General features: G+C 33.8%; 1 protein-coding gene across 4 annotated transcripts in view; it reads left to right on the top strand.

The window, feature by feature from the left end:
- The window catches only part of AP3B1 (adaptor related protein complex 3 subunit beta 1), a 150,426-nt gene extending 128,423 nt beyond the window's left edge, over window positions 1-22,003 (top strand). For 3 of the 4 annotated variants that reach the window (XM_050328755.1, XM_050328753.1, XM_050328754.1), the window contains exons 25-27: window positions 3,115-3,212; window positions 8,364-8,502; window positions 21,245-22,003. In XM_050328755.1, the coding sequence (XP_050184712.1) occupies window positions 3,115-3,212; window positions 8,364-8,502; window positions 21,245-21,398 (391 nt within the window). In that variant the 3' untranslated portion in view covers window positions 21,399-22,003. Of the gene's footprint in view, window positions 1-3,114; window positions 3,213-4,305; window positions 4,343-8,363; window positions 8,503-21,244 lie in introns of all 4 variants that reach the window. The other variant, XR_007630479.1, reaches the window with a different exon arrangement.
- Window positions 22,004-22,442: the final 439 nt, after the last annotated feature.

The following is a 22,442-nucleotide window of genomic DNA, read 5'->3' on the forward strand; positions in this document are numbered from 1 at the left end:
GCATAAGTAAGAGTAATGATGTCTAACATTATTTGCCCCCAAGTTCATAATTAAATACAAAACAGATCTTGCAAACTAGTGGCAAGGTACTGTTCTTGGACACCCCCAAGTGTTTGATTCTTTTAGAACTTCCTTCTGAGTACTTCTCATTAAACATTCTTGTTCCACTAAGGCTGTAATTTACCAGTTGCACTTTCTAATACCAGAAAATTTAGTCTTTAATTTTTGAAATCTGAAAACACAAAACAGTTGCATTTCATTTGGGTTTTGTTTTGTTTTGGTGGTTTTTTGTTGGTTTGGTTTTTTTTTTCCCCCCAGTAGGCTTCTTCAGCTTGATCTTCCAGGAAAGTTAGAGCAACACCACCTGAGAGGTGTTTCAGTACAACTTGAACGAGCAGCAGATTCTTAATTGTTAATTTTCAAACTTCGAGTCACCTCTGCATTTTTTTGTTTAAGCATTATTTATACTAATAATATTATTAAAATTACAAACAAATAAGTTAAATACACTGGAATTTAGGTTACTAGGTATTGCAGGAAATTGTTGCAAAACTCATTATTAAACTTGTCCATTAAATGTCTGATGAAATCTCCACCTTTGGAGATCCTCAGAGTTCAAATGAACAAGACCCTGAGCAATGTCAACTAAGGTGACTCTGGCTTGAGCAGGAGGTAGGACCAGGTGATTTCGTAATGACCCTTCTGAATCTTCTGTGGTTCTGTAGAATTATGAATTACTTTTGTTAAATTAGATATTATGAGCTCTCTAATAGATAAAGATGTAATAAAAGAGATGCAAATCAATAAACAAGAGCTGTATACTTAGCCTGTGAAGTGTCTGATAAAGAGAATCTGTAAGGAAAAATGATTTTCTCTAGCTGAAGAAGAAATTTACAGAAGTACATTAGAATTAAAGTAATACAAAGTAAACCAGGTGCTGACTAAAGTGAAATTAAGAACGAAGTGGTTTGAAGAACACTAAGCAATCAGAATTTCTGTTTGTAGGCTGTGATGAGTTCATGGTTTATCAAAAAATATATACTAGCAATTTATTCACTAGAGAAAAGGGAAGTGGAATGTTTGTTAACAGCAGAGGTGTCAAGTGGTCCTCTTGAGCAGTTACAGTCCTATAAAACCCAAGCTATGCTCATGCTTTTATTCCTTGTTATTGTGAAAATATTATAAGTATTTTAAAGCAATCTAATAATCGATAAGTTTATGTACAATTGTACAAGTTTATGTCCAGTCAATGAAAGATATGAATAATTGTATATAAGACAGTGTATCTGTTTCCTACTGAATTACGTAGTGCACATCTTGATTAAATATGAAACATAACATTGGTTGAATGATCAGTTGAACAGTGCCAATGAAGATATTATAAAAAGCATTAGACTTGTAGTCCAACTAGTAGATATAAACAGCAAAAAATTAATGAGACAGTTCATTAAAGACCCTTCCATCAACTCTTAAGTTGATTGAGTTCTTAATCACCTTTCAAAGGAAAAATTTTTAAAAAACCAAACAAAACAAAACAAACTTATTTCGCAGTGCACTTAAACAGACCAGCCAGTCAAACAATTCCTGGTGTTTTATTATAAAAATTACTTTAGGGATGGATGGTATTTGAAGTAATGTTGGGGGGGGGGAAAGAAGATTTTTTAGCTTTTAAAAGCAGCATTTCATAAATGATTCTTTGTAAGGGAAAGAATGTATGTTAACAAAATAGCAGTTCTGAAAAAAGTTAGCATCAATGCTGCGGTTTTTTTGAATAACCCATACTTGAGATTGCATCCATAAGCATGATTATAACACATCAGAAGTTAGAAAGTAAGACTGTACTAGGTTCTAAGCATTTGCTTTTGAAAATGGGTAATTACAGTAAATATTACAATTTTGAGTAATAGGGCTGTAAAATGCTTTTTCAGGTGGCTTATTTTAACATCTTCAGGAGGGAGACACATATGTTTTCTATGTTATTAATCTACTCCTGTGGGGTTTTTTTCATCAGTCTATCTTTTTTCAGAATTTTGAAGTTACAGAGTTATAAAAAATTAGTAACATGGGTTTTAGGTAATACCATGGATGTTAATTGATGAAACATATTTTCCATTCTAATGATTGCATTGCTATATTGAAATAAGATATTTGAGGCGTATCAACAATCAAGGTGTATTGGCTATTTGGTACATCAGTAAAAAAAAAGGATTCTTTTCTAAAAATTTCTCAGGCCTCAAAGCATTAGCAGAGATTCTGACTGGATGTACTGATCCTGAATTGCTAGGCAAATCCCTTATGGTATAGGTAGGCAATGAAACATAGCAGAGTGAATGTATCTTGAGTTTCTGTAACCTTGAGGAAATCTAAGACAAAATAGTAGGAAACTTAGAGAAGTGAATGGATAGGAAGAGCAAGTTCACAGTATGACATTTATTTCTTAAGGAGGAATCTATAGCATTTGATAGTAGTGTGTTTCTAGTGAAGGTATTTTTCCAACACTGCCATTAAGAAAGCAGCTGCAAGTTCTGCAATTTTCCAGTGTGCATTTGTATCAGCCACTATGCTGTGTGGTTTTGTTTAAATATACAAAATGTTGCAAAAATTAAAGTTATCGAAGCTATTTCTTTTTTACTACCATATTTATTGTTTGTCATGTTTGTGTTTTTTCTGGATAATAATCATTCTTTGGTCTGAAATTGTATCTTTCGTATGTTTGGGCCTGTTTCTGGGACAGCTGTTACTGATGACAGGATGTGTGAACAACAGTTCTTCCAAACAATTTGTAAAAATGCACAATAATTTGTCCTTTGCAAGCACTCAATTTGAGTGGGATGTGTTGTAATTTACACCTAAACGTTGATATGAGTAAGAAATATTTTCAGAAATACAACGCCATGCATATTACTACGTATAGTTAACACTACATTTGTACTGGAGAAAATGGATCAGCTTTACTAATGTAAGAAGGTAGAAGGCTTTCAGATTAATGAGGTAGGAATCATTCAGGTAGTTCTTACACTTTTTAAAGATTCCATATAAAATTTGGAGCTGATATGTATATATTAATCCATGTTGTAGCACTTGGTTGATTCTGTGTAATTTCTCTTTTCCTAGCACAAAGGAGGATCATTTCAATGTTAGCATTCAGCCTCCTGTTGGAGAACTACTCTTACCTGTCACTATGTCAGAGAAGGACTTTAAGAAGGAGCAAGGTGAGAAGTATTTCAGCAGCTTCACTAAATGTATTTGGGAAGGTGACTGTGTACCTTTCATTTTCCAAGCGTACAGCAAGTGCTTCCAGTTGTAGGTGTTTGTGTTAGTCACTCTGATACTAATAAGCAGTTTAAAAATATCTTAAAAAGGATGTGCAGTGAAATTTGACAGCTTTTCAGTGGGCCTTTAAAAGCACAAAGTCCACCCTTTACCCTGGAACAGTTTTTTGGCTGAAAATGTTTTGGCTTCCTATCATGAAGTGTGAATGTCTTTCCTACCAACAGTAAAGCAGAAAATTGGAATGCCAGCTCAAGCAAATAAACCAAATATACGTTGGTATTGTGTCCATTTTTACTTGTCTTTATTCCAAGGCTGATTTTAAATACTATTAGTGTACCTGTTCCTCAGGTACTTTGAAAAGTATTTTAATATTTTCACTTTCAAATGCTTCATTTAAAAAAAAATATTCTTGTTGGAATACTGTTTTGGAAAGGTGACATGGTTTTTATACTTCTGCATTCTTCTGATATTGTGTCTTCAAAGAATGTAAGTTTCTGATGCTAGTCCAAACAAAAACCTCCATAAGAGCTTTTGTTGAATATTTTATGCAAAATAGTTAGAGAAAATTGTACTTAGGTTTGACCATGTGCTAAATGGAATAGTCAATACTGCTGCCCTTAATTTGGATATGATTCTTGGATATTTTAAAATATAAATGGTTACACTTTGGATGCATTTAAATCTAGTAGTGTTTACTCATCTATCTCAATGTATGAGGATTTACATGTGTAAATCTCTTCACATTGAGATGAGAATATACCCATGGGATCGTATCTCATTGCTGTGTAAGGCTCAGAAACTCAGTATATCCATCAAACAGTCAAGAACACCAATGAGTAATGTTATGAATTATTAGTTACTGCTGTTGAGCATTTCTTGCTTTTGTATTTTTGAGTTATTAAGAAAATAGTTTAAATATTGCCCAGATGATTTACAGTTAAGCTTATGTCTGCAGTGAAAACTTAGAATTGTGCTTTGTTTTTTATAACCAATTGATACTTATTTGCTATTCTTACCCTTTGCTGGCTAAAGCCTGCCTCTCTGCTTTATACCTGCTCAGCAAACCAAGGTGAGTGACTGAACGAGGCTGTGGCGCATTTATTTTCAACTGTTCCCTTCTAAAAACTGCAGCTGAGATTGTAGTGAAAAGAAGGCGGGTTACAATGCTTCATCCCTCCCTGTTTTTATATTTGCCTACTTTGTGATATTTTGGTAGAGTTTTTGTATGCTTTGCTGTGACTGAGGGCTTTTTTTCCTCCTGACTGGCCATACAGAACCATGAGCACATAGAAGAAGTGTACTTGGAGAATAGCTGTGGTCCTCTGTGGAGTTGTTGCCAAAATTCCTTTTTCTTCTGCCATTTTACTTTTATGGTTGTTGATTATTTGTCTGAATAAATCTGGCAGCTGTTTGCTATGTTTAATAGAGCAGAAAGGCTACTCTGAATAAAGCTATTTGAAAATTTGTTTATATGAAGTATTTGTAAATCCATGAAGGTCTCTTGGCATTTCTGTATTGCTTGCTCTGTCTTCCTGAATTCATTCTTTGATGCAGAACTTTGCAGACTGGGAAGTTTACCACAGGTTTTCTGTTGCATCCTTTTTCTTATGGCTATCATCTGTATCAGAATATTCTTGGTAATAGAGGTCTCAATTCTACATTTTGCATAAGTATTTAATATAAAGATCTAAGAACTGCTAGCATTTGGGAAGAATTACTTTGTGTTCTTGTAAATGAAAAATCCAAATTACAGTAATAAATGATAGGCAATTTAGAAGTTGGTGTATGTTATTCTGTTTTGTATATAACTCCAATTTGTCTGAGTGAATCTGATTTATATAACTTGGTTTTTACCTGTCATGCTTTTTCTTTCCCCTTTTTTTTTTTGTTTGGTTTTGAACATAAGATGTTCCAAGTCCTGTACCTGGAGGTGCCTTATTTTATTTGCAACCAAAACAAATAGGTAAAAAATAGTGAATGAGTGAGGAGAATATTAGAAATGTAAGATAACATTGAGGGGGAATGAGAATATGTATGGGTTTTAAGGATTTTTACATCTAAATTGCATGTGTAACCTAATAAGAATGCTAAAGAGGAAATAGCTGGTATTATACTACTCTGTAGAAGACAATTCATTGCTACACATCTTTACTCAATTACACTCTGCTGTTTTTGTGTTGTCTGTTACATTTGTATATGTCCATTTTCTTCCTGATGGCATAAGCGAGGAACAGACAGGTTATTGAATATTCATCACTGTGAAGGTTATCTAGTGGTAGCAGCATAACCTCAAAAGCCATTTTTATCCACATGCTGTGCAGGATATGCTTAGCCTTGCTACACTGCCTTCCCTTCCCTTCCCTTTCCTTTCCTCCTGAGCTGGGAATCCTCTGGTGAGGTAATTCCCCTGAGCAGCAGCTGAGTTAGTGGTTGTTGTTGTGACTGACAATTTGGAATGAGTGGGTAAAAATGGTATTGCCAAACACTTTTTACCTTCCTACTTAAATATTTTTACTGATCCTTCAGGCCTCAGGATTTTATACCTGTTTTACATCACATCCCCATAAAAAGCCAAGTTTCTATAGTAAGAATTCTGCATGAGTGAAAAATGTACTGTTGGGACCTCTGTATTCAAATTTTAACTTTTCTGCTCTTTTTAAAAATCAGTGGCAAAACTCCCCTCAGTTCAGAATAGGACTGGTCTAGTAGCTAACATTCCTTGTTACCTATCACTGAAATTTTTCGAGTTTAATTTCTCTTTATTATTTAAAATATGTACAGTTATTTCATGATATCAGGTAGTTAACCCAGACTAAGTGCTGCTTTGTGCTCTGACTATAATTTTCTTAGATTCTCTTCTTTCAAGCAATATTAAAGGTGTCATGAGATTTTTTTCAGCTGGATATTAATCAGAATTTTTATGAAGGTGTTTTTTAAATAGGCAGTTAAAACTAATTTAAATATTAAGATTTTTTTTCCCCCAAGAGGCATGGTTTGAAATAATTTGTCAACTTTTTTTTTAGAAGTATATGCCTGAATCACATTAAAAAATGAAACAAAACAAACAAACAAAACCCCAACCAATTTTGGTTATGTAAACAGATAGCTTACTTAATTTTATTAAAATTAGGTATATACAATTTATTTTCTTAATAAGCAAGATGCTAATTCTTTAAATGGCTGGACATTTACTATTTTCTGACCACTGACTACCCCAAGCAATCATATTTGATGCTCCTTAATTAGAGCACCCTTTTTTTATTTCCAGGTTCTTTTCCACCTCAGCAATCGAGACAATACATTTGCTTACCACGCTGCTCTCCTAAGTGTTCTTTTGCATGTAAATTAATCTTGATTCAGTTTACACTGTCATGCTGAGTGGTACAAATTGCCTATAACAATAAAACAGCATGAGTTAAAAATAAAGGGGGGTGAAAAAGCAGATTGAATGTGTGCCTTACTTGATAGGATGTTACTTTGCTTTATGCCAATACATTAGTCGACGATAATGAATCTTCTGTTCTGAAAAGCATGGTTTAGTTGATTTTTTTAATTTTACTTCAATGGAGCAGTACCTTGTCTTTTATAGAACAAGTTAGACAAACCATTAATGACAAGAGTGTTAAGGTTAAATATGAAGCAATGCATTCACTTCTCTGAGTGCTATCCATCTTTCCATTTACAGGAGCTTGACAAAAGTACTGGCTTTGTACAACATTTCCTTTAATTACATGCTGCGGGAAACAGGCTTTTAACATAAACATAGTTGCATTCATTTATTCAGCATTTGCTCTTCAATAGAGCTTAATGGAGAAGGTTTAAATCCTAAATAAGTACACACATCTCTCAGCAGTGTTATGTCAGTCCCTGTGCTCTGGTTAAAAGCAGTTTTAGTCTGCATATGTAGTATTTAAAGCTTTTACCTAATAGTTAAACAATTCAAAACAGAATGTTCTGTTCCATTGATAAATCTGATCGTTATAGAAGTTGCATGCTTATTTTTGTTCTCTTCAAAAATATCCTCTTATTTACTTATGAGCTGTTCCATTTTTACTTTCATATTTCTTGTTTTGTGACAGCCTCACATTCTGGGGCATTAAAATATAGGATTTATTGTTTTAATTGTTCTATTAATCATCTTGGTACTATTTACTCTGGGTTAGAACTCTGTGTGCAACCCTAAAACATTATAGCCTTTTGAGACTTTTCCATTGTTTCCATTGTTAATGTTGTTGTGGGTTTCAGATGCTTCATGTTTCTGCCTGAAGTACTGTGCTCTTTTGTCTGCATTTTCAGCTTCTGAACACTCTGTAAAAAGGCACACATAGTGTTAAGTTGTAGTTACCATTGTGTTTTAATAAATGTGAGCATCCAGCAAATCGTTCTTCTCAACAATGGATATTGATAGAACAGAAAAGTGGGGGTTTTGTTAAAATGTCCTTGAATGACATATCTTTCTTTACTTTTTCTTTGTCATATGTTTGGGTATAATCTTGACATTTCTATTCCATTTTGTAGTGATATTCAAATTATTTAACTCAAATAGTTTATCATGACATTTTTGGGAGCTGGATACTAACTGAATTTCCCAGTTTCTAATGTGATGACTTAGCAGTAATTGGTTCAATTTAGTTCTTTAAGGTTATCTGAATTTCAATATAATTTTCAGCAACTGGATAAATTAAATGCAGTGGTTTTATGATTGAAAGATTAGGAAGTGTCTTTGTATATGGTCTTACTTAAGCTGGACTTTTCCAAATCATCCTTACGCAATATTTAATTTCTGTTTTTACACTGTTCTTTTAAGTTAAGCTTTTCATGAAGAGGAACTACCTTGGTTTCACAGTTGCAGCAGTATCACATCTATGATTGCTCGGTTATTAATAATTTGTTTCTAATAATAGACCATTACAAGGAATACATTAAACTAATGATGTGAATTCTTATAAAATTGTTAAATTGTTTTTTCAGTAAATGATTTAAATTTTAATGCATATATGGTTTTTTGTTTAGATGTCTCTTATTTTGGTTTTATGCTTAATAAGCAAGCAAATCTTAAAGTATTTGTAATTAAATACTTAATGTTTCAGGTATGCTGACAGGAATGAATGAGACATCTGCTACAATAGCTGTTGCTCCGCAGAACTCTGCTAGACTTGTAATAATTGAGAGGGTAGTAAAAGCAGCAAATCTGGGTGTAGTCTCTTCTGGTCAAGATAACATACACAGGTAAGATTACATGTTATTCAAAGTAGCAACATCTTTTAATATGAATGTGTTAGTTCCAAATTAATCAATATTTGATTATATTAGGGAAAATTTTATTATTTGCACCTTTAATGGAGAAGGTACCCAATTATACTGTAATATATAATCCTAAGCAGATATTAATCTGAGTGTAAGTACTCTGCAGCTCTTTAATTTGAGTGTATATAGAACAATCAAATGTCTAGACTTAATATACACAGTTAGGGGAAATTGTCCTTTCCTGGTTTTGTTTCAAAGGGAAAAGGTAGCCTTTTAAAGTACAGTACTTTCAAGAGCTTTTTTTTAATATTGTAATTTTTATTTTTGTTTCCAGTAGTAAACAGGTATATCATCTGTGAGATGAGCTTGCTCCATGTGTATCATCTGTGAGAAGCAGTTTAGTTTTCCTACATTATTTTTTGACCTTCCAGTATATATGCAAGCAAAACTAGTTACCAGGCAAGAAAGTCATTGGCCCTGTCAAAATTCCAGTTGTTACTTGTAGATGAATCCGTTTCATCCAAGAGCTGTGATAAGAATGTCAGTGGAATTGATACGATTGTTGGTTAATGACAGCTTTTAATGTGGTTGACTCAAAATATTTAGTCCTGTGAATTGGTATGGCTTCTTACAGGAACAAACAGGAAAATTGCCATATGTGGAAAACTTAGTAGACACAAATTACAACAGCAAGATCTAACTGGAAGCTGTTAACCTGGTCTTAGAAAACAAGTACATCTCTCTTAGCATCTACTAAAACTGTTCGACAGTGTGAATTATCTCTGTAGCCCCCTGAATTTTGCTATTTCAGTAAGTGCAAAGTATTTTCTTTTAAAGCAAAGAACAGTGTTTTTATTTTAAATTTTGCTGACTGATATGAGTGTTCGTAATGGTGAGAATCCAGTAGCCTACACAGGACTAATAACCTGATATTTCTCCTTGTTGGACTTAGTCTCTTTTGCATTGCTGGGCATTTTTATTGCATTGCGTTAACGTTAACCCAGCTGGATTTTCTTATGTATTTGATACGGTCAATGATAAAATTCTGTTTCACCATAAAAACATGGTACAGCTAGTGCGATTGCACTGAAATGATTGTCACTATTGACACCTGCTCCTCCATGAAGGAGTCCTCATTTGTTGCATCCCTGAGGGATCTGTCTATATAGCCTGCGTTCTCAACATCAATTCAAAGACTAGGTGAGAGTGTCAATCAAGAGAGACTGAAGTGTCTGCAGTATAAAGGTGTTCTCCATCTTTACCCGATCTGTCACAAGGCATCACATAGGGATGGATTGTTTTGTTGACTGAGTCTCAAAAAGGCTCCCTAAAATAATAGCTTAGTTCCTAGCTCAGCCACAGGTTTCCTTATTGTAGACAAGTTTCTAATATGATCTTGTTTTCTTTTGGTCTTTTGGTTTCTTTTAAAGGAGGTTTTCTACAATAGAGTCTATAACCAACAGTAAATAAATTGAAGATGCACTTTCTCTCGGGTACACTCCTTCAGAGATAGTGGTTAAAGGCATGTTCTGGTCCAGCTGAAGTACTCAGAGTGCTTTGGAGCATCCTGAAATCTTCTTTGATTTTTTTTTTTTATATTCAAAATAAAATGTATTCAGTCTGCCACAGCAGTTATAGAATGCTCTGCATCTATAATGTCCATTAGACAAAAAAATTCATTTATTACAATATAAGTGGCCTATAAGAAATGACCAGAAATGACAAGCATTTAGAAAATAGCCCTTCATTTGCTTCACTGTAAGTAACTGGAGTTCACAACTACTATAGTCATAATTGCATGTAGATTTTACTGAGAACAGAAACAGGAACATTACCTAATTGATACCATGATGAACCTGTTCATCTCTTAAAGTAAATCCTAGATTCAAATAAATGAATATATGAGATAAAATTAGATAATGAATCCTTTCAAAACACTGAAACAAATGACTGAAATATTTTGTCCTCTATGTATCTAAAACATACATATATTTGGATTACATGAACTATGTCATGAGAGTAAGCGAAAATGGAGTCTCTTCCTGGCATAAGTCTCATGAGTGCAAGAATTGTGACATGTTTTATTTATGTGACACATACGCCATTTCAGGATAATAAAATAAACAGTCACCTTTTATCTTGACAAAACAGTTAGAGATTCAATAAAATTATGCTGAAAGTGAATTTTTTAATTTTTCTATAGCATTGTCATTTGTCTTGTTTGTTTTATTGCAAGTACTGTTTGGAGAAAAAAATTCAATGCAAGAATTTGTTTTAGCTCATCATGCTATTCTGTGAGGACTATTTCAGTTCACTTCTTGGAAGTGCTTCGTACATACTTGTTATACAGAAAAAGTACTGTTTTTAAACTGACTTTCTGCACTGTGCAGCATAAATTATATTAACCTATTAGTTGATCATCCCCAACTTGAGTATTACTACTTAATGATGGCTAATGCCAAGAAATTTTTATTGCCTGGTAATGCAATATAGTTATTCAAAATGAAATGGTACAGTTTAATACAAGTGCCAGAGTATCTAATGGATATGAACAGGTATGCATTTCTTGATGTTTTTTTCAGTCTAAACATGGTCACATTCATGATGAAGATGTTGTCATGCTGCTGGAACCCAATTACTGTGCCTTAAATTAATAACCCTATTAGGATTTTATATTTGCACCAAGTAAAAACACTTACATATAATGAAGATTTGAAACTAAATACTTGAAACAAACATCAACAGAGTAGCATGCACTCACCAAAAGTGAAATAAGTGTAAATGTGTCAAATACACCAGCTATGTATCAGACCATATCACAGTATAGTAATACCTTCTTACATGCATTTTTTTTTCTCTCTTTACTGTATGGCTACTAAACTTTCATACTTACTTTCAGTGTAATAATTTAACTGTCAAGTGAGCATAGAACAAAATACCAGATAATACAGTAATATAATACTAAAACTTTAAACTAATATTAAATAATACTTTAAATTCATTTTTCTGACCTGTTTTATTTGAAGTGATATGTGCAAAAATTTTGAACTCAAAAGCCAATATATATATCAGAACACAAAGTTGCAGGTTAATATTCATATACTTGCAAAATAAATTTTACTGTACCATTTAACGTCCTTACATAAACCTACCTGCTCTTCCATTGAGTTTATACACGGTATTAGATTACTGGACCTTGAAAGACTACAGGCAGTGTGGTCTTATGCTCTTAATAGGATTTTACTACTTTATATATTGATCTCTCTTGCTTTTGTTGTCAAGTGGTAACATTATTTTGATTTTAAAAGGCTTCTACTAAAAGCAAGAATGTGAAATGCATTTCAGAAGAGAAATTTTCTTGAATAGGAAATATTTCTCCTTAAATATGAAAACTTCGGAAAAAAAGAGTATATGATTTTTCTTAAAATATTTTCTCACAAGAGTGATTAGGGTAATTGTTGAAACATACATAGCTCGCTCAGTGCTCTGAGGAGCATTGTTTGATGTTGATAAAGTGATTTCAAAAGGAACAAAGGCACCAAGCTTTTGTCTTTTGATTCAGACCACATTTGAGGGCCGCATTTGAATATCTGAAGATAAAGTCACTGAAAAAAAAGCATTTATTCCTGCAGGGCGTTAAATTGCTCTGAATAATTGCATTTAGGGACCAAGTGCTTTTCAGTTGAATTATGTCTTCTGTTTGCTGTCAGTAGAGAAAGTCCACCAGGAGTTTTTCCATCTTCAAGATAGGAGGATACATGAGGACATTTATTCTCTCCAAGTTGATTCTTCTATAGACTTTCACTTGAGCTCCTTGTCTCTACTTGGACAATAGCACTGATTGCTTTAGTTATAAAAAAAAATATTATAGGCTATTCTATTTCAAAATGTGATGAGATGAAGACACTGTTCAACTCAAGATTTTCAGTCATATTCTATTTAACCAACAGAAGCCTTAGTTACCCAGAAATGCCCTTCAAACTAGTGTTACTTCAGGATGTGTTGCTTATTCTTATTATTAGTAGATGAATAGTATAAAAGTTCCTCGGGTCTCTTTCTCCTGTATTTATTTTCAGTTCCATAACCTCTTACAAGGATAGTATTCATTTGCTTCACTTTGAATATAGCAAAAGACAACAGGTGGTGGTGGCATGAAAAGGCTAGTTGAAGACTTTAATCTTGGAAAGACTTGAATGCTATTTTAATCCTCTAGAAAGTATCAAAATATTGCCTACTATTACATAAGGCTCTGTGTGTGAAGAAGTGTTTCAGGCTAAATTTACTTAAGGAAAAAAAAGTAGTGGAAATACACATAGAAAACATTTCTTTCCACTGCATACAAAATATAGTGCCGAAGCTTTTTAATTTGTTGGCAATAGCATATGGCAGAAAAGTCCATTCAGAGCTGCGATCACAAACTAGATTTGCTTCTTCACTCTTTCATTTTGTTTTATACTTTCATGCTTCCATTGTCATCAGAATATAATGTGTAATTGGATGGAGAATGGACCTGTCTTCAACTCTCTACCTCTCTGCCTTCCACTTTCCAAAGCATTTCTTAAATGGTATTCATTGTACTCTAGAATGTTACTTCCCTCAATAACTATGGCTATACAAAATGATGCAAGGTAGAGCTCCTTTTCTGCTTTTTTCATCCTTGAAGACTGCTTGTACATTGCTCAATCAGTCAGTGGGATAAAAGTTTGAAACCATCAGGGTAGATATGAAGAATGAATTTTAGTCAGCCTCAACTTGTTTAATAGTCCATTGAACTAGTGTGTTTCTGCTGTTCTATTTTGGAAGGAATCCATAATTGCAAACAGAAAGCATTTGGGTTACAAAGTGAGCACAGAGTCATACACCTCTATTCTACAATTCATCAGAATGGCTGTAACCATTGACCAGCACTCTGAGACACATGATAGCATTAATTTCAGTCCTCTAATTTGACATGGTCAAGTGTTTCATTTCAACAACCTAATAGGGGACAATCTGAGATTTTGGAGAAAATCAAATCTCTTTCAACACTGAAGCTTTAAGCTGCTTCAGAACAGCCATTTCATACTTTAAAATAGTGATTTTAATACCCTTGTCCATTACAGTCATGAAAGTGGTGATAATAATAGTGATTTCTAGACATCTCTTAGTGTGTTGTCATAGTCGACACCTGAATTAGCAGCAAACAAGCTTGGATTTAAACAAGAAGCACAGAACAGCATTTCTGCTTGTGTCTAGGTGTAACGAGCTGAAGTACAGCATTGCATGCAGTGACTGTGCAGCTTCTGAGAACTACATTTTTAAGGGTACTTGACTGAACCACATAGATATGCCAGTTTGTTCAGAGCTTGCTGTATGTAGTATACATACATATATATATCATATACATATATACATATCGCTTAATGTACCCGTGACCCATCTGATTTTATGAATAAGCAATTATTGAACAAGATGTAAAGTATCTTCCACCTGTCTTGTGGGGGCTTGTATTGCAATCCTTTAGCAAAATCAGAAATACACTGTGTAAATCATGTAATATGACAGAAAACACACTGCAGTGGATGAGCACTGAAATTCTGAAGAACAGGAAAGTAACTAGACCAAATGCAGAAACTTGCATAAAACGCTTGAAATACAGAAAACACAGAAATCCAAGGATCGATACTTGTGTTTCACTAGCCTTTATTTCCTACCCCATGCATCAGCCTGACAGTCTGGTTGTATTCACCCCTTTTTATCATTTTGCAACCTGTCATGTCCCATTTATAGTATATTGGCAGACTGATTCTCAAAGGAAAGAAGGTTTTGTTTACAGACAATTTTGATTATGAGAGAATGTCGTACTTAGTAATCAGTTATGCTCCCCACATCTTTTTAATCCAGCAATATTTAATGTATGGAGAAAAGGTATGTGATTTTGCATGTATGTAGGTACATTTGTATTGAACAAAACCCCATTTAAAGGGGTCCATCTGGAAAATTTCTCTGTATACATCATCTTCCAATTTGCACTAAATTTGGAAGAATTCTCAGGCAGAAAGTTGGTGATCAGACCCCATGAGCTTAACATAACTAACGATTGCATCTGCTTCCAGCATGTCAGCTGGAAAGGAAAATACTGATCTATGGAGGATAAACACCATGTATAAATTTCTGAGAAACATAAATTGTTTATAGTTATTCCACGTGAATCCAAAGATACGTTCTCAGCACCTGACAAACCACGTAAATCCACGAAGCCTTTTTTTAAAGGCCTTTTGTGCTCTGTGTACACACACACCTTTTCAAAGATTTTTTACTAAGCAATTAGCTTGTTGGAGAGCTCAAATGAAGTCTGTCTCTGGCAGTAGCTCCTTTGATGTATTTACGTGGACTGTTCTGCTTCTGTGAATCCTTAGCTATGGGGCTCAGTCTTCTTTTTTTACTCTTCTAAAGAGCTGCAGTGGTTAGCTGAGTAAATAAACTTGTAATAGACATGCAGCCTTGATTTTACTTCCTAATTTCTTAAGTAGGAATTAATTAGAGAGCTAAATAGCCTAGGCAAAACAGTTTCTCTGATAGTGTTTACCTGTAGGAGACAGAGATAGAATAGTATATTCATGTCCACAGTATATCAGCCTTCATTTTAACCAGAAGTTGTAAACTTTTCATGTTTTCTTCATTTATTATAGAAGTAGTTCTAGCTTAAAAAACAAGCAAAAAAACCAAACCAAACAAACAGAAAACCACCAAACAAAAACTAAACAACTAAACAACAAAAACCATAAAAACAAACAAACAAACAAAAAAATTTTAAAAACCCAGCTAGGCTAACCATTTGTATTTCTTTTGAAATCCAGAACTAACAATCTTTCTAGTTAGTCACTATTCTTAGGCTAATATTTTTATTCCTAGAGAAAGTGAAAGCTGAATTTTATAAAAATGAAAGTATTCATTCGGTAGTTCCTATTATTATTATTCCTAATATAATTATTCTTTAATTTTGTAATCAAATCCTAGTGTTCCAAAACCTTAAAATTTTTCCTCTGCTAAAAAAATACAGCTACTTTACACACTAATACAATTTTTCATGCATTATCATCATATGAAGATTTTGATTAACTGGTACAAAATGCTTGATCAAGAGAATGCCTTCACACGAAATCATTTTAATGCCTTTAACAGTGTAGCTCTATTATTGTATTTAAGGCTCTTGCATGGGAATTGCAAAATTTAAAAATAACTTAAAGAAGTTAAATTTTGTCTTAACATTAAAAGTATATGAGTGAGTCATGTCAGATATGAGGCTAATCAAAACTGGTTGTTCTAGCTGGCCTTATTTGCTGTCCACTAGAGGACAGCACTGCTTTTGTATCTGAATGCTGTAAAGTGATAAATATGTGCAGCATTTTCTTTGAAAAACAAACAGGAACCTTTTGAGCCAGATATTTAAACAGCAAATGTTTAACATTTAAAAAACTAACTGAGCAGAAGAAAGATCTCTGAGTATGTTTAATTGCTTAATATATTTCTATAAAGCAATCTACTTTCTTGGAATTAAATAATTTTTCTGCAAATTAAAGATTTTAGCCTGTTTTCAAAATGGACTGTATGTAATTCCCAAACACTTCTCATATTAACTGCCAATTTTATAAGGAAAAAAAAAGGAATGGCTATATAAGAAAACAAAATAAATTGGGTATTACAATTAGAATACTGTAGGTGTGAGGACCAAATCTTTTGATTCAAGCATTTAGCTCACAGATTTTGGGGAGGAGATATAAATAACAGTATATAAAAAATGCTGGAATATTTTAACTAAAGGTAAATTTGGAGGATGATAAGAATTTCATGCAGCATGTTTTTGAACATGTGGAGTAGTGCTGTGTATTGGACAGTAAGGTCAGATGACTCACTTGTATTTCTGCCTTTTTGTTAGAGGTACAGTGCAACTGCTTAGTGGCAACTGAGAACAGACTCAAAATCTATTTTGGCAGTAGAAATAAGCATGGTAAGAATATAGTGTAGATTTGATTGCAATTTATTTTACCATTTTATTATACCCAAAAAATAGGTAATGTTGGAAATAAGTACATTATGATAATGAATTAGGTATTTTGAACAATTCATTTAAAGATAGTGTTAAAATAACATGAAACGTAGTGGAAACAGAAAATGTCAAATTATCATAATAAGATTTTTAAGCTAAATATTAATCAAATTTTATTATTAATAACCAACATTAAAATCACCAGATTAAGAAGAAGATCCTTCTTTTGGTGAATATATTTCTAAGTGTTTAAGTTTTACTATTAAGCTTATTCTATCCTCAGGTCAGAACTAATACCCAAATACTTCTTTTCTGTGTTCTAAGACTTACTCAGGGAATGAATACAAGTAATTAGTAATTTAGCCAATTTTTAGATGAAATGTTATGAAGTAAAGCCTTACACAGCTTAGCAAGAGAAAGATTCAGAGTACTGAAACTATAAATGTAAATATCTTTGTTGCCCATTTGACACACTGGAAGGTACTTCATAGTTACTTGTTCTTATATTTACAAATTGAAGACTAATTCACAGCAGTATTTTTTCCCCTTTGAATATATTCATTGCGTAACTTGATTACACATTTGTCAGCTTTGGACTAATTATTTTTCTACAGCTAGGGCAGGGCATTGCATCTTCTGATTGTCTTCCTTACTAATAGGATTCTGTCTGCTTCGGCAGGCAGTAATTGAAGGCTTCATGTACAACATTTAAAGAAAGGGTGGAGGCGAAAAAAAGTTTTAGCCTCCATGTGCCATCGTCACTGTTTCTGGTAAGCAGTAGAACAGAAAAACAAGAAAATTTAGAACAGGGAAGTCAAAGGGGAAGAAAAGCACCAGACAGGAGAGAGTGTATGTTTTAATGCCATTGAATTATGCGTAACAAACCGTGCTCTGCTGTAGATATCCTGATAGTGAGTGTTCAGGTGTAAATTTACTTTCTGAAATGCTGAATTTTAAAGAGCGGATTTTAAGTGAGTTACTCTGTTGCTGTATATTCACTGCCATGAAATTTTCATAACCTTTTCCCATAAAAATGTATCTGCTGTATAGTGTAGCTATCTTCTGTCTACAAGTAAAAAGAAAATAACTGCTAGTCTGTATTTAGGCTAGTCATCATTACAAAGTCAGTGGCAAATGCTGTCATGTTGTTGTATCTGATACTCTGTGTTAGCCCTTTATATCAACTATAAATCAATTTTTTCTGTGTGACTGTCATGGAGGAATTTTATTTTCATGGAAAATGACCAAGAGTATGTTCTTGATTTTTAACTCGTGAAAGACCAAATTATTTTCTAAAAATACACAGTACTTTATTGTTGTTGACTAAGAATTCTTATATTAAGATTCTTAATACATATTTCCTTACCTACTGACAAGTACAATATTTATGTAAAAATTATATATGAACTCTTTTTTTGCATGTCACATATGCTCAGAATATTTAACCTTCTTTTTAGAGGAAAAATACTTGTAAACATTCAGAGTATGCAAATATATCTCACATTGTTTTATTTCTAATCTGTCTTGATTTTTGTAAATGGGAAAAACATTAACAGTTGCAAATCTTCCTTTAATTATGTAAAATCAGATTTAGAATTAATATTACCAGAGAAAGGAAAACTTCAACAGCAGAAAACTGCTAGCAGAAACAACCATCTTGAAACTATAAGTAAATATTTGGTTCTGTTTTCTGGATGGTATTCTCATTTACTTTCTTTGGGGTTTTTTTCATATTCACTGATACATCCTTTGTTGCAACAGAACCGCACTCATAATAGTGTCTTATGTTAAGAGTTGTCCATAAGACAAATTTTGGGCATACAACCAATCAATTTACATTCTAGATCTAAATGTACTACAGTGCAGTTTCCAGGCTTATTTCAGTCTCTGCTTTCTGGTTAGTTTATTATCTTTTTGGGTTATTGTTTTGTTGAGGGAGAGGACTGTTTTGGTTTTTATTTGGGGTTTTGTTTGTTTGTTTCTGAGGAGGGGGTTGAGTTCTAATCTTTAAGGCAGTATCAACTTTCAGAAAAAGTGGAAAATAACTACTGACCTTGTGGGGAAAATGAAAGTTTCTCACAAACAATAAAGACATGTTATTAGTGATTTATTTTTGCTCCTGAGAGATTTTTTTTTAATGGCTTACATTTTGGAAAATCCATGTGGGTTTATGATAAGAATAAGCATGGAAATGTAATAATACGTACTTAGTTGAAAATACAGCTATTAATCAAGTCCTTCAATGACAGTGTATTTAAAAAATTGACTGATCAGTTTTACTGCTAGTGGCTTGTAATCAAAATTCTACTACTTCATCCATTATAACTGTATTCAGTTTTAAGATCACATAAGTGATCTTTAGAAACGTAATTCTCTTTAGAAACTGAATTATGTTCCCTTTTTTATGGAATAGTTTTTGTTTTCCAATGTTCAAAAGCAGCTGTAAATGCACTGTATGGTTCTTCTTCTATACATGCTTTTTTAATGGTGAAATACGTCATCCTGTTGTGTTCCAATTCTTTTTTCCCCAAGTGATTCCAGATCGGTGACCATTGATAGAAACTGATTAGCCACTACTAGTTATGGGTATTAATACTTTGTGTAAAATTATTTGAGTATCAGACCCTTTGCGTCTTGCAAAGCACATACAAACTCACATTTTATTGATTTTACGTGTTTTGTTCAGGAGTATGGAAAAGTACTATTGATCCCTTATGCAATTTCACAAATTCATGTGTAAAAATATCAGCACAAAACTCATCTATGAGGCTTTGGATCACCTTGGCTTTCCCAGAACGCTGACTTTGTATCACTTTCAGCTTTTGATAAAAGAGGATAAAATCAAACCTCGGGGCTATGAAGCACAGCAGGAGTGCCAACTACCAACCTATTTATGTGCATACTCAGATAATCTGCTTCTCTGTTGTCCCAAGACACAACTGTTAAGTAAATAAAGTGACTAATAAGACTGTTGTTTCTATAATTATCCCCCTGTCGAAGTCAACAAGAGAAATAGTCATCTTCTACATTGCAGCATAAATAGATAAAATCATTGATACAACTAGCTAAGTAGGTAATTTTGGTAGTAGTAATGTTGGTTTATAACCGCCTATTAAAGGGAGAGGTCTTTGAATGTCTCTGTAATCCAGACAAAAGAAATAGATTGACCTGTGATTGGTGACATTAAAACGTGCCCCATGTTTCCTTAATTAGTATAATGTGTTATGAGATTTTGATATGCTTAGTTTAAAAAGAAAAAAAGACAGAAATTACTTATCGTTTAAAGAGAACCTGCTTCCTGCTTAAGTGGCTAATATTTTAATTAAGTCTGGAGTAAAGTTTTTTGAGTATCTCCTGATAAACTCCCTTCTTTATGTTGATGATAATTAAACAGATCCCCAAGGGCTTCGGTAGGCGCTTTGCAAGGCCCATGCTAATTGTCAGACAGGAGACACTGACCAGTTGGTTTGCTCTTGAATAGCCCACAGCGTGCTGTCAGCCCAGCAGTTTGATTTTGCTGTATTGTGAGCTGTTGTCAGGGCTAACTGTGTCCTATTGTGGCTGAAGATGTTGCGCAAATTGAGGCAGATGGCTCTGATTCAGACATGTGTCATTCAGAAAGAGAAGAGGAGATTGGCCCTGCAAAGTGGGGTCAGACTGGGTCACAGACCTGCTCTACACTTGTTAGTGTTTTCAAAAGCTCACGTGCAGCAACTTTGTTGTTGTGAAGTAACCAAGGGGGAAAAAAAAAAGGCATGGTGTGCTCCTTGTGGAAGATGGAAAAATGGAGGCTGTTGCCATCCTCTTGCTTCCTGTCTCTTGGGCCTGGCTGTGCCCACAGAATGAATTAACAGGATTGACAGAAGTTCATTGTGCCTAAAATGGCTTTTCAGTCAATTGTGGTGCTTAAAAGGCTAGTTTTGCTTTTAATTCCATGTAATTAATGGATTCTTCATGTCTTGGAATTTAGTAATGGTGCATTAGTCCTAACTTTTGTCTGTGCGATTGGTTGGTGTTTTTTTATTTCCTCTGTAGAATTTTTAATAATTATAAAATATCTGAAATATTGGTCTCATTTTTATGATTACGTATTCCGGAGATAAATTCACAGATGGAATGATTCTATGTCTTGCTGTTACTATAATTTCAAACTTATTGGTTTGGGTGTTTGTAATTTTAACCAGTTTTATTTTGAATTAATTTCTGGTTACAGGAGAAGACACTTTTCACAAAGTGCAACAGTTCAGCTTTCTTTGAGTGTTCTACTACACAGAGTGTTCTACTACATACAGCATAGTTGTATTGTCTTTGAGGCACCAAATGGTGGAAATGCATGGAAAACTGTACAGCTGAATAGAGGTTGCCAATGGGCATAAACACTGTAGATGAACTGAAGAATCAGAATTTACATTAAAAGAAAATTATTTAAATAGAATTTAGTTTGTACTGCTAAATACAAAATTTTGTATGATACTTTTTTGTTCTTCTTAAATGCAAAAATATTTACACAATGCTTCACAAATTATGTCTGAAGAATTTATGGAGGTTTTTGTGGTTTATCCCTGAAATGCATCAATGAATTTGGACGTATATTATTATATTTGAGCTCATTTAACTTTAGCATAAAGAAATATTAGCAGTCTTTGGCCTCAGTGATTTTTTTTCTTTTTTTTTAATTTTTCCTTCCCTCTCCAGGTTTGCAGCTAAAACTGTGCACAGTGGGTCACTGATGCTAGTCACAGTGGAGCTGAAGGAGAGCTCTACAGCACAGCTCATCATAAACACTGAGAAAACTGTGATTGGTTCTGTTCTGCTGCGGGAGCTGAAGCCTGTCCTGTCCCAGGGGTAACCTGCTTACATCTGGACTTCAGAATCTGGCACACAACAAAAGTGCCTGGCATCCACTACTGCTGCCTTTCATTTATAATAATAGCCCTTCCATCTGGCAGTGGGGGAAGAATACACTCTTGACATTCTTGTCTTCTGCTTTAGAATGCTAGTGTGTATCTATCGTGTATGCAAGTTCTTTCCTTTTTTTCTGCTTGCTAACCAAAGAACATATATTTTACTGTCTGACATATGTGCTTTCAAATGTATTTCCCGTTTGTTCTACCCTAGTTCTTCCCTCTCTACTAGATGACAGTAGGTTCCCCCACTACCTTTCTTCCCATCAATTTTCACCCCCATAGTGAGCAAATATTAGATAATAAAGTTCAAGGGAAATCACACTGCTTGAAAACTGAGTTCATATGGCAGATAGGTTCCAGCAACAAGTTTGGGGTTCAGAGAGACTTGGTTACGAAAGTGTAAGAATTCAGTAAGAACAGCAAAATGGTGTTTGCTTTTTAGAAATGCTTTCAAACCTAAACTTGTCTATTATGAACATTGTTCCTACTTACTGTTCTTTTCTCAAATATGTTGTTAAGATGCCAATAAAGTACTGTTATGAGCAGAGCTTCCCTTGTCTTGTTTTGCTGGAGAATTGGTAACAGAGATCACCAGTATTGTCTATATAGGTTAACTAAAGTAGATGCAAATAAGGTTGGATACTACATACACATCAGCAAACAACTCTTATGGAAGCAACCAGTGTTTGTGCTCCTATGTTAATTTTCTGCATGCACATAGTATTAAATTAAATAATTATTATTAGACTATTGTGGCAAATACTGTCATCTAGTTTAATGAATAGTTCAGGTCTTTGCTTCAAATTTCTTTTTTGAACTAGATTAAAACATCTTCCACCTTTGTATAAAACAGGACTTGAGGCAAAGAGAAATTCATAGCCATATCAACTGAAATAGGCCTGAGAAGACAAACAGCTGGGCAACAAGCAGTTTTCTGCTTGTAGCTTGGGTATCACTGATTTTGACCTTCCCTTCGTATTCTGGTT

Source organism: Myiozetetes cayanensis, unplaced genomic scaffold, assembly GCF_022539395.1.
Source record: "Myiozetetes cayanensis isolate MyiCay16 unplaced genomic scaffold, myiCay2020 scf4, whole genome shotgun sequence".
Taxonomy (NCBI): domain Eukaryota; kingdom Metazoa; phylum Chordata; class Aves; order Passeriformes; family Tyrannidae; genus Myiozetetes; species Myiozetetes cayanensis.